A 13,787-nucleotide genomic window follows, 5' to 3' on the forward strand; every position below is an offset into this window, starting at 1 on the left:
GGTTAGGGGCAGCTGCCAGAGGAGTCTGTACTAGAGCACCGTGATAAACTAGTAGAAGTAGCTCTCAAATATCTTTGGGTATGGTGAGCCAATTGAACTAGCCTCTTTGATGAAGTATGATTCGTCAAGGCCTTGGAAATGGTGACATTTTTTTCACCATCAGGACAAGAACCAGCTAATCACGGTGACAGACAATAAAACCTTGATGCCTTAACACTCATGCCCATCAGGCGAGTTACTGATGAATGAATTAATTCTTCTGAACACTTTTTACGTTACAAACTTCCTAAAAAACAGATTTTCTAAAATTGTGAGCTGTTTTTTAGTTTTTTTACTAACTTTTCAGCACAGTTTCTATTTTTTTTTTTTTGCTAGGGGCTTTACGTCGCACCGACACAGATAGGTCTTATGGCGACGAACAGTTTCTATTGCCCAATGTACATTTCTTCTGCTATTGTCTTTACGTCGCACTGACACAGATAGGTCTTATGGCGATGATGGGACAGGAAAGGGCTAGGAGTGGGAAGGAAGCGGCCATGGCCTTAATTGAGGTACAGTCCCAGCATTTGCCTGGTGTGAAAATGGGAAACCACGGAAAACCATCTTCAGAGCTGCCAACAGTGGGGTTCGAACCCACTATCTCCCGAATATTGGATGCTGGCTGCACTTAAGCAACTGCAGCTATCGAGCTCGGTGAATGTACATTTAGCCTATGTCAGAATCGAAGGGTTAATATCTATACAGATGAAATTCACTGAAGAAATGACTTTATGAATGCAACGAAACTCTGAAGTCATAAATCCCATATTGTACTTTTAAGCTAATTAATTATCACACACATTCTATGGATATTTTATAGTTATAAAATAGAAGGCAGAAAATGAAACCAAATACAGGGTGACCCAAAAGTTCGTTAACATTTGACGAGACAATAGTTCACGGAATATTGGAGGTAGAGAGGTAATAACTGACACACGATTGGCATGATGTGGGGTTTTATTGACACCAAAATAAAGTAGATAAAGCTTCACTAACAGTGCCTTTTTTTGGTAATGTAAACAGGCGACGATTGCAGGCGCACCTGACGCTCTCTCTCATGACAGCTCCCTTTATATCGCACACGGGTCTCATGTGGCATCACTGAAGTGTTGCTATCCAGCTCCATCTGTTGGCCTGTTTGTGCACTCATTGTTGGTGTCAATAAAACGCTATGTTATGTCAAGTATGTGTGGCCATTAGTACCCGACATGTTGCTGTCCAGCGCCATCTGTTGGTGTGTACTTTATTTTGGTGTCAATAAAACCCCCATGTCAGGTTAAGCACGTGTGGCCATTTGTACCTGACGTGTTGCTGTTCAGCGCCATCTGTTGGTCATTTTTTGTACTTTATTTTGGTGTCAATAAATCTCCATGTCATGCCAATCATCTGTGCCAATTATTACCTCTCTACCACCAATATTCTGTGAAGTATTGCCTCGTCAAATGTTAACATACAATTGGGTCACCCTGTATATTAAGCAGGTTATTTCTCTTTATAGACATTTTTGGAGTAAATACTGTATGTGTTTAAAAGAAATGAACAATGGTTATTTAATTCTACACTGTTAACAAACAAATGTGTCAGTGACAAATCAGTATCCTGGGAACATTTACTCACTAATCTAATGTACGTCCAGTCTGGATCCACTGTTTAAGAAGGTACTCATAGTAGCTGTCCCCCCGGGCTCCCATCGTGATAGTGGCGTAAGAGCGGAACTGGCCGGTGTAGGCGTTGATGAAGATGGGCACCAGACCATTAGTCTTTGGTAAGTTGTGGATGTGCAGCGACACCTTGGATGCAGCCTCCTACGCAAGGATGTTGAATATTAAATCTTTAGCAAAGAAATATATCAGGATGGATCAAAAAGTAACAGGAAACATTTTTCACGAAATGTTTAATGAAAAGGAAAAACAAAACAAAAAATTATGCACAAAACAACATAGGTTGTACCTATTTTTCTACAAATAAGCCAATCTCTATAGACTTTTCTCTGATCATGACAACAAACTGAATATAGCCCCCCTCCTAAAATTCTGTTTCCTGGGAGTATAGCCACTTGTGCGTGAATTATTTCACTTTAACCAAACTGAAGGAATTTCTTAAGTGGTCTGACGAGGTGAACGTTAAGATGGTCTAAGATCTGGACTGTAAGGTGGATGGCCGAGTACCTTCAAATCATACCCCTCAATTTGTACACAATGCACAATGTGAGGGCGAGTATTCTCATTTTGTTTCGCCGATAGGGTGATCTTGAATTTCCTTGGTGAAGGAGAGTCTGAAAGTTTCCAAACCATACTTGACTGCTTTGTTTCGGGTATGAATGGTATGAATAGTTTGGCAAGGATTCATCCCCAGTTCCAGAAAGTCATGAACTTCATAAGCATAATGCATCATCCTTTGGACCTTCTGACAGGTGCTTCGGCACCCAGCAAGTACTGATTTTACAAATTCCCAAGCTGTCATGCACAGTAACATATGCTGTCCTTTATGAAAAATTGAACTGTTGTGCAAAGGTTCACAAAAGCCTGCCAATAAATTCAAATTCCTGCCTCAGTACCTCTGACAGTGGGACGTGTTAAAAAAAGTCAGAGATCAAAGGTCCTGATGTCCACATCATCAGAGGAGTTAATGAGATGAAATGAATAGCGTGATATATGATAGTAGGAAGGGAGAGGGTGAAACCCAGTGCCAGCACATAGCCTTCTTCCATCGAATAGCACCAAGGGGTCTGCTCAAGGCTTAACGTCTGCATCTGATGTATGAATCACGATCAACAGTGCCAAATGCCTTCACTCCATATGAGCACTGCAGAGAGGTTTGGAATTTAATCCAGGCTTTTGATCAGAAATTGTATACCACCACCTCCCCTACTCCGCAGGCCAATATTCTGATGGTAAATTTTTTCGACCAACGGGACTCAAACTGCCTAACCACAGTGTCAGACTGTTTAGACTTCAATGACTTAACAATCATAATATACTCTAGTTACTTAAAAATCACTGTAAAAGCAAAAAGCATATTGCAGCGGCAAACATATTTTCTCCAGTGTGACAACAGGCTATCACTTTTCTGAAATTGAGCACAGTTATTAAATTAAATTAACAAAATATATGTTCTTCTCCTATCGAATAGCACGAAGGGGCCTGCTCAAGGCTTAATGTATAAAATAAAACCAAGAAGAGAAGTTGTAGCCTTCTTTCAGATTTAACATTGGCCATGACTGTCTTGCAGCTCATCTGAAATGAATCAACATCCTAAGATCCGAAAAATGCACACTTTGCCATGACCCTGGAAGCAAAATGGATAAGGAACACCTACTACATTGCAACAAACTTGATGTGACAGCCAGAACTTCAAGAAATCTTATTCAACTATACTGGAACGCAAGAAAGCTGATGGACTGAAATCCAGGCTAGCCATAAGATACAACAACAACAACAAGAATGTTCTTGAACTTTGCGCAGCCCAGCAAGCGGGCACACACAAGACTGCCTTCCTTGCTGGAGAACCACTGATGATGACATACGTTCAAGTATCTTGGATCAGTCATCACATCTGAAGGTAATATTGATGCAGATGTCAAGCACCGCATTAGTGTTGGTTGGATGAAATTGCGGTCTCTTACTGGTATCCTATGTGAGTATTGGAAGCTAAGATAGAGAGAAAGAGAACAAGAGGGAGGCCCAGAGCAAAATGGATATACTCTGTCAAGAACAGTATAACAAAAAGAAGACTGGACTGGAATACAATTACTAAGGAAGGGTGGTGGAGGAAGAGGCAATGATGGAGAAGTACCATCAACACTCCGACCTGGCAAGAGCTTGACAAAGGGAAATGAAAATGATGATGATGATGGTGCTACTGCCATCATCCCAATTCTATGCCCTATTGAGTTTCGTTCCAACTCGGGAAACTAATATGCAACATTACTCATTTTATTTATTTATTATTAAATTAAATTGAAAAAACAATTGTTGAAAAATCTAGCAGAATTGGCACAGTGGATTTCACTCTTACACTGTTGGCAACACTGGCTGTGTTCTAAGATGGATAGCACACTCAGGATGTGATCGGTTATTGTAGTTCAGCATGAAAACGCCTCAATGACACAAAGATAGATTGCTGAAAAGTGTCAGGTGAGTCTTGGTGCCGACAATAAAATAACAATGACGGCAAGCCCTAAGAGGAAAGGGCGTTGTGAAAGACAAAGAGCCACAAGCGCGAGAGACTATGCAATATCTTGTCAGAAGAAGTAAGATTTATCCAAGGAGAAACAGTTTTGACATGCAGAAGGACCTTGCTACAGTTGGTACGGAAATATGCAATTCCACAGTGTGGCGTAGGCTTTTAGATGCAAGCCAAAAATGCCGGAGACCTGTAAAGAAACATCTTTTAACACCAAAGCTGATGATGAAACGACTGAAGGGGGGTAGTACAAAAAAATGGAGTCTTCAGGAGTGGCGACAGGTTACTTTCTCCGACGAATCTCAGTTTTTTGTGTAGCATAAGCTCTCCCACAGACGCATACATCAGACAGTGAAATATCCAGGCAAGAAAATGCCCTGGGGAGTATTTTTTCTTATAATGGTGTTGTTTCCTTGTTCCCCTGCAAAGGGATGATGAAGAGTGATAAATATATAGAAATACTGTGGAGGAAAGCATTGGCTGAGCTATGCCCTGGAGGGGCTGGCTTTTTTTAGCATGACCGTACCAGCTGTCATGTTTCCAGAAAGATGAAGAAATTCATTGAAGAATCTAGGATTCAGTATTGGATTGGTCATGGAACACACCTGACAAGTATCCGATCGATAACCTGTGAGACATACATGTGGTGTTTAAAGGGGCCTAACATATAGGCTCGAACATGAGCCATGGAGCAACAGATGCTCTGGATCAGTCTTAGGGATAAGATCCGTTCAGAGGACATCAGGAGAAGAACAAATGTAACAGACATCCTGGGGAGAGTAGCAAGACTAAAATGGCAATGGGTAGGACACATAGCTCGACAAGACTACAACAGGTGGACCTCTATGATTGTTCACTGCAGACCATGGGAACTCAAGGGAGGCATAGGAAGACCCCAGATGAGATGGCTCGATGACATAATGCTGCTGGCTGGAACACGCTGGTTCCAAGTGGCTCAAGACTGAAGACGAAAGAAGGATATGGAAGAGGCCTATATCCAGCAGTTGATTGAAACAGACTATGGAAGAAGAAGAAGAAGAAGAAGATTACGATGATGATGATGATCTAGGACAATGAGCCTGGGGTATATGCTAAGACAGGCTGAGAGAAATGGACTGTTCAAACAAAGAAAAGCTTCTCTGTAACCTAGTTAATGTGTAGTACCATGACAAAGAAACTGAAGAAAAAGTGCAAAGTATTGGTAGATTCAATGCGTAAAAGAGGAGAAATCTTAACTTGTGGTATCGAAACCTGCACCCTCACTAAGGAGGACTCATCAAAGTTGCAGGCATCTGAGATGAAGTTTCTGAAGTCCACAATTCAAAAAACAAACAGGACAAGTTAGGGAATGACATGGTTAGAAAGGAAGCTGGGATTAAGACATCATTGTTACATCAGGTCAGCATGTCCAGATTGAGGTGATTTGGGCATGTAACGAGGAGAGTGGAAGAGGCTCGCCAACAGTACCTGGGAAACTGCAACTGTAAAAGGATAAGGATAAAGATGATGATGATGATGATGATGATGATAAGGTTATAAGAGGACATTTAAGTATTAAGGAGGATTGGGTAATTAAAGCAGGGGGGTGGGGGGAGAGGAAGCAAAGTAGAGGCCATGAAGACCCTTGGAGGGGAGAAAGTAGGCTTCCACTATTCATAATCTCGGGGCCTTGGTGGGGTAGAGTGGTTAGTTCTAAGCCTGCCCGTTTTTGCTGCCAGGAATTAACCTGGTACCATAGCGTATCGAAGAGGAAGTGCGACATCTTCACGAGTTACCGTGGACTGCCGCACAGATGGCACTGTCATCCGCAGTGATGACTGAGCATGAGGATAACAGAGGCATTATCGGGACTACTACTTCAAAGTCTACTAAGAAACCCAAGCATGCAATTTACATTTGAAAATGATTTCATCTGCTGGACACTTTGGAATATTTCCTGGATGATTTTGCTGCCTTCGAAGTAACCAGCTTTCTTCTTATCTCCTTCGTGCGGAAGAAGAATCGACATTTCAAGTAGTGAAATACGAGTTTTGGTAGCAAACACACCACATGATCTTTCCAGCACCCCAAATGTGATGACTTCACTTGAATAACATCTAATTTATCCAAGCACTCTAAGAAAATATCACCCCATAAACTCTCCGTACACGACAGCTTTTCCGCAACAACATTTTCCATTCGCAACAACACATTATAAACACGTTCCGACATATACGTGAGATATGTGGTGCTATGCATTGAGCCGTAATCTTTAATTAGTGTTAGGGAAGTAGGTACATTATCAGTCGGTTTGCCGAAATGGAAACGACGACATAAATCACACCGAATCACTTTGAAATATTCTGCACTATGTATCCGGCTAAATGATACACTAAGTACTCTTTGCTACAATTCCGCCCACTTAACTCAGGTAAACTGTTTTCCCAGTCTGGTATTGAATGTCATTTTCGATGTTCACAATCTTTTCCCTGATTTCATTTACAGCTTGTGTCTTCACTGCACGATTTTTACTCTCAATTTCTCTTGTAAGAATACGCATTTGATTAACAAAAGACGTCAATGGGAATTCAGCTCTGTACTCACAGTTTCCACCAGACGAAAAGGTAAGTTTAGTCGGTACGTAAGTAGACTGCAACGTGTGTAAATGTAGAAAGTCAATGGTGGACGGATGATCATCACAACTTAGTGATCGCAGGATACCGAAATGACGTTCTAGGGGATCTTGATTAAATTTTCCTGTCAAAACGTAGCTATAATTGTGTTCCCACAAATATTCAGACACTTCTAAAGTACTTTCCACAGTAACTCTTGAAGAATCCAGTGTCCTTTGTGAAGCGAATGAATTTTGAGTATCTCTGAGAACATTTAATTAAAGTTCCATGTGCCTGTGATCCTTTATGCAGTGCTTGAGTGGGAATAGCCGAATTTAATGCGTCAATCAGTTTAAATTGCTTGTGAAAATTTCTGTTTGTTTACTGTCTTCTAAACTCTGCGTTTTAATACCCAGATAGAATGCTATACCATTAGCGACTGATCTACTGAATAGTTGAAATGCCAGTCTTACATTCATTTGCTGAAACGAATTAGGATCCAAGTGGGCAGAGGTCAGTTTGTAGCAAACTTTCAATCCGGAAAATTCAGGAGACGAGTGACATTCGTAAAATTTCCTGTAGAATGATTAACAAACAATACTGCCATTATAATTAACCTGTCCTTTGTCATGATAATGATTTCTTACACATTTAAATATATGTGGCGCATCTGAAAATGTCCATTATTTTCTGTTGGAGTCAGCTGGATTGGAAATATTGAACCCGAGTGACTTAGGCCCATAGTCAGTCATGATTTGATCGGTAAAATAATATATGGTACATTTATTGAAATACAGAATGGACGTTGAAAATATTTCGTTTATGTAATGTCGAAATCAGAGCGAAGGAAGGACGACAGACTGGAGCCTGACGGATTAGCTCAAAACGACAACTTTTAGCTACTTCACAGCAGGGAATATCATTAGTTGGCGTACAAGGAAATACAGAGTCCACAAATAAGTCTTGGTCAGAAAGAGGAAGGGGGAGAGTCATACAAAGGAAACTCACCACATGAGTAATACCTTGGGATATTTTTGGCAGGACGGAAATTCCGTGACCTCGTGGAAAATTACAGCGGCTACGTGTACTTTCGCTAGCCTAAGTTCGAGCAGGTGGAGATTTAAATCACGTGACCGCTTGCCGGCCAATAGTAAAAATTTGATGGGAGACTCAGTGATACCATCTTAAGGAATGATGGACGAGATATTTTCGTAACTACAAAAGTAATCAGTAATAAATTATTATGAGTACACGGATGAATGTAATGAATTTATTAGATGTCGCGCATGGAAAAATAATCAATACTTATTGGCAAATTAAATAAATTGAAGGCTGGATTTCTTGGAAACCAGACAGCTTGAATCTCATTGGCTGGACGAAGACCACGTTGTCAGAGACGCTTACGAAGGCGCGAAATGTGAGGAGCTAAATCCACCCATATCTCCTAAATCTGTGATCACCAGGAGTTCATATTTAATCCAGCAGATATGCTAGCGGAGTGGATTGATTTGGTGTAAATTTTAACTTCCAATTCGGAGTGCAAGTACCGATATTAAAAATCCACCCCCTCCCTAAGGGGTAGGACGTCAACGAATCCGCGGGAAAAAGGCTTCATCCATATATACGGGGCAAGGGATCCTCGCCAGCACACTTGTAGTGAACACTTGTCTTGAATCGTTGGAGCTGAATTGACGGTCGCCAGCACACGTGAATTGAATATCGGGAGCTGAACTGTTGGTCGCCGCTAACTTAGAATTCTACGGACGTACAGTCATTTAAGGGCGCGAGCATCCGCCAGTGTTTGTAAAATGTGATCGCGCTCAAGCATCAGGGACTAGAAATAGTTAACATAGGACAGTGTTTGTCATTTATGAATATCAGTGACGTAAAGTAATTACACTGCAAGAGAGTAGTATAAATTATATCACCATAAGTACGTGCATAACAGACTGTGTGACGAGCAGTGCTTTCAGGGAATAGTAGCCTGTACTTTGCTATATCGAACCGATATTATGAACACGTCAAGAATGCCGTATAAATCGGGCGTATCGCGACGGGCGTAATAGTTGACACCTCGTCGTACGTGTCCAGGTCCATTGTGCGGTAGTTGGACGAAGATTAAATAGTGTAAATATATTAAATTCTTGGGTCTAGGATAGAAATTTGTTGTATCCAAGTTAAAGTATACAGTGTTAACGTTGTAAATGGTGAAGGTTTGTGGTAATCAAGATATGAGTGTAAAATGATAATGTGCCAGGAAATCTTTTGTGAAACTACGCCATCAAGAATGGAGGAGTAAAACGCAGAGAGGGGCCGGATGGAGCCTCTCGTCTGCAAAGCTGCAATGGAATACCGATAACTAAGATGAGTACTAAACTGTAAATAATATTTGGGAAATGTTATCGTGATGGGAAAAATGGGAATAATTTGATTATACTTGGTTACCTTCTGTAACAAGATGGGTCGCTTAACGACCCCATCCTAAATTTGTAGCACGGACAGTAGTAAATTATAATAATGTAAATAATCGGGTCTTTTATGTATTCAGTTTGTTGGAGATGTAAATTTGTATATATAGTGTAGTACATTAAGTCATGCATGCATTCATATTTTCTTTGTAGTCGATAATTTTCTTTACGTTTGATTTTGGTTATGCTAGTTAAATAAGACCCGATATGTGCTTTTATGTTTTGTCAATTTTAACGAGCCATTTAATGACATGGAAGGAAAATCCAGCTTCGCCATACCAAGTGTGTTTTGTTGTAATTAATATGGTCATATTTTCAAAGTGAAGTTGTTAAATTTGTGAGATGCGATTAATATAATGATTTCCACGTAAATCATATCTGGAGTGTTTAGTGCCAGAATAAATCGACTTTGTGAATGGGGTTATGCGTTAAACATATTACGAGTGGACTACCGTATTACAGGCGAAATTATTTTTTTAAATAATAATAATAATAAATAAATAATATAACTATTTTTTTAAAGAAGATATTTTTTTTTAAATATGATTTGGATATAATAATAATTCATGTGATCAAGTGTTGAGTTTATTGGGAATCATTTAATGACGGGAGGTCGTTTTTTTATTCGGAATTAAAGTGCGTGGTAATTTAATTTGGTCAATTAATAATATTGAAATGTAGATCGGTGTTAATAATCCGTACATGTTAATGAACGTGTGGTTTAAATTACGGTCCAATAATTTTTTACGTATAAATGTCGCGTTTTAAAATTGCGATTCATTAGCCGGAACCCGTAGGGCTAATATTACGAGACCATGATTGTCAAAATTTGGTAAATATAATTTCAAGATGTTACGATTATTTGTGGAGAATGAACTAAAGCGTAGATCAAAATGAGATAGAAAATGTGAAAGAATCTGCAGTCAGATAATAAAAGGTCGTACGATGTCAGAAATGAATAAATAAGTCAGTTGATAATTCTGTGAGAAATAAATGAATCGAGGAATATTGAGATAGAGAGGAAAATAAATTCCGTACGAGAGACACTTAGGATATTGATATGAGTGTAAAATGTACGGGCAGTGTCACAGAGAAATACTGAGTTACGCAGCGGGGAGAATTCGAACCCGTGACAGCATGTACGAAATAAATAGACTGCACAGTTATTCGTTGAGATACAACGGATCTAAGGATAATGAGAGTTCAGATTCCACTTAAATGGTCGTATATTGTATTCATTGTAATGACGAGCAATGACAATCATGATGTCGTGATAATAATAATAATAATAAATATGGCAGATAAAGGATTGGACCGCCTTAATTAATTGAGCGTTGGTAAAGATGTTAAACGGAAATCTAAATGATAATATGCAACCGATAATAATAATAATAATGTAAGGACGATGTTAAATCATCGCGGTCAGATTAATAATAATTGTCATAATAATAACAGTAATGATGCCGTTGGTTGATCAGAGAAATATTTGTAATTGCGACCGATATCTTAATATATATTTTTGGCGCAAGTGACCGGTCCATTAATAATAATAACCTCTTAAGTGACGTGAATAATAATAATATCTTGAGTCACCTATTCATTAATAATAATAATAACCACGAGAGGGATATAATAATAATAACAGTAATAACCATTTGTGTTTGCATCCCGCAAAATAATGATGATATTAATCAAACGTGACAGTGACAGGAACCGTTGAGTAATAATAATAATAATAATAATAATAATTTCGAGGATGATAATTTCATGAATATTCCGTCGATCGTGGATTAAATTATTTGGTAACAACATCCCTCTATTCGTATGTTGAATAATGAGAATGATAATATTAGAGTCATTTGTTGCCTCGTCTTTGTACGGTTTCCATACGGGACGATGTGACTGTATACTTGGCGTGTTTGTTTACTTCGCTCGCGATGCGAGGGGGGTCACTGGCACGGTATTTTCCCACCGCTTCTCGTTATCTCATCTGTGGCAGTAGTCTACTGAGGCTAACTGGTAACATTTCAGATCATATGTAAATAAAATGTAAATGCTGATTCAGTGGTATGGCATCAGCTGGATATCGTAAGATAGGGACTGTCCGTGGAATCCAGTTTTCGCATTTCACGAGAAACATTACCCAGTCCGAGTGCCGGTCTCGGAAAAATGTATATAGCCGGAGTACATCATCTTAGTTAAATCGGGAAGCCGACCGTAACATGGGTTATGCTCGGGCTCCCGATAGAAGGAAGCTATATCTTTGAACAACGGTTCGATTCAAATGGAATCGATCCGTAAATTATACCTCCAAAATGTCATTTTATTTCAGAAGCAACGCAGCAAGATATTGATACCACTTGCGGTATGGCAAGTGATTTATATATGTAACATGTGTGTAAATTCAAATATTGTTGCCAAGTGTATCAAAGTTTCATACGTCAGATGGCGTAATAAACCGCTCCTTCTGGCAAATTATTTCAAAGGAAACCACTCTCATAATCTTTTTATTGTAGTTAGATGATGCCCTTTTTAAAGTAACAGTCACTTCCTAGTCCTATCATGGAGTCCTTAAATTCAAGTTACAATCGAGCCTTCCCCCTTTTAATTTTAAGTTGCTCCATTCATCCCCGTGTTCTATTATGCCGTTATATTTATATTTGATGAATTAAATAATGAACCGACACCCCTGAGATAAATGCTAGTCTGGGACTCGGGAGGTGGACGGGTGCAATATAACACTTCAGATTCTTTATGTTACCAGATATTCCTAAGCATTTCCACAACTTTTTATTCGATTGGCTACCATCCGATGTGAAACCAATGATTCGGACACCTACTTGCTCTAATTGTATGATGACATGAATGAGAATGTTTGCAATTATATCACCAGGGGTGGTGTTCCGGTTAGCATATATCGCTATCGGTTGTATCCAGTTATATAGAAAAGGAACAAACATAAAAATTAGAGTACGATTTGCCAACTGACCCTTGCTTTTATCTTCAGTAGATTTCCCCAAATCAACAAAACCATTCACTTTCAACAATTCAGATTTAAAGCAAATTTCTTCTTGTAACTTTACCTCGTCAAATATCAACATACTTAAGCGTTCATGTTCCTCCTTTCCATTAAAAAAAAAATCTGCTATGGCAGCAGTAGCATTCACCAAATTTCTCAAGTGGGATTCAGAAGGCAACGGCAGCAAGTCATGATTTAAACAGTGCCGATAACCCTGGAGAGACTTTATTTTTAAAAGAAGTGCATCAAGAAGAAATTCATTACTATATCGCATTCAGTTTTTACTTTTCGCTTGACATTTCTTTAACATTGTGTTGACTATAATTTTCTGTTTTTTGCTGAGAGAACCAAATTGTTTTGACTGAGTGAAATTTCTCTTTGATTTTATATCAGAAATGTCTTTCAAGCAAATGTATCTTAGCTTTAGCGACATTGAGTTGATTCTGCGTTCTAATGAAATTACGTTTCTGATTCTTTAATCTCCTCTTTAATAGTGCAATTGTTTTCCTAGCATCTGCGACATTAGAGCTATCTGCAACTGCTGAGCATATAGGTTGATCACTATCGCTGATATTTATGATCTGTTCAGGGCTTTTATTAGAGAAATCTCTTCGTGTGGATTGCCTATTCGTGGGGGAGTTGCGTTTCTTAACTGCCTTAGAGATATACTTGGGTAGATTAGGAAATATGTGAGGAAATTCTTCTGGTTTTAATTTCCAGCGCTGTCTTGGTATCTCCACCCTTTCACCATTCACTGTAAACGAGTCTACTTTTACTAGAAAGTCATCGCAAAAATGAATGTCGCACAAGAAACAGCTATGAGTTAATTTTCGGTCTTTTCAATGGATAGTCTTCTCCCATTTCAGTAAAACACCACACTCTTTAGGGGGCCTAAAGAAATGCCTACCTGAAGACTATCGGTCATATCCAGATCTGCAGCCGGGTACAAAACATGAGGGCATGATGGGGTAGTTTCCTCTCGCACTGATATACGTTGCCTTATAGCACAATAGCGACAAAGACCGACATACACTTCTCACACCACTAAATCGTGAATACACTAATAACGCAAACTGTCGAAACATCTCTGACAGCGACAATAATGAGCAATAAAAATTACTACAACTGAAGGCGAATATAACACGGGCTAATGGCCAAGGGTCTCTGTTGACATCACAATCGCCTGTGCTGCCACCAAGCAGGTGTCCCACCAACCTCTTGAGCTCTCTTACGGGTGAACGGAGAAGATGTCGCACTTCCTCATCGATACGCTATGCTGGTAATACCAATATAAATGGTCCGTTATTGGACATTATAAATTTTCCAGCTAACTCATTCTTGGTTATTCAGTTGGTACCTAGCACACCTACCAATACGCAGGCTAGTGCATACCGTGGAGGCCACTGCGTAGGATACTTGGAGCGACCGGCAGTGCCAGTGCACTAAGAGACTTTGTCTCATTACCAAAAATTGATGCCTGCTTGG

General features: G+C 39.5%; 1 protein-coding gene across 2 annotated transcripts in view; it reads right to left on the reverse strand.

Annotated features, from left to right (window-relative positions):
• Positions 1 to 13,787, reverse strand: part of alpha-Man-Ib (alpha-Mannosidase class I b) — a 130,765-nt gene that overhangs the window by 71,534 nt on the left and 45,444 nt on the right. For both annotated transcript variants that reach the window (XM_067156076.2, XM_067156075.2), the window contains exon 7: positions 1,657 to 1,844. In XM_067156076.2, coding sequence (XP_067012177.1) covers positions 1,657 to 1,844 — 188 coding nt within the window. The remainder of the gene's footprint in view (positions 1 to 1,656; positions 1,845 to 13,787) is intronic.

This window comes from Anabrus simplex, chromosome 12 (genome assembly GCF_040414725.1).
Source record: "Anabrus simplex isolate iqAnaSimp1 chromosome 12, ASM4041472v1, whole genome shotgun sequence".
NCBI lineage: Eukaryota > Metazoa > Arthropoda > Insecta > Orthoptera > Tettigoniidae > Anabrus > Anabrus simplex.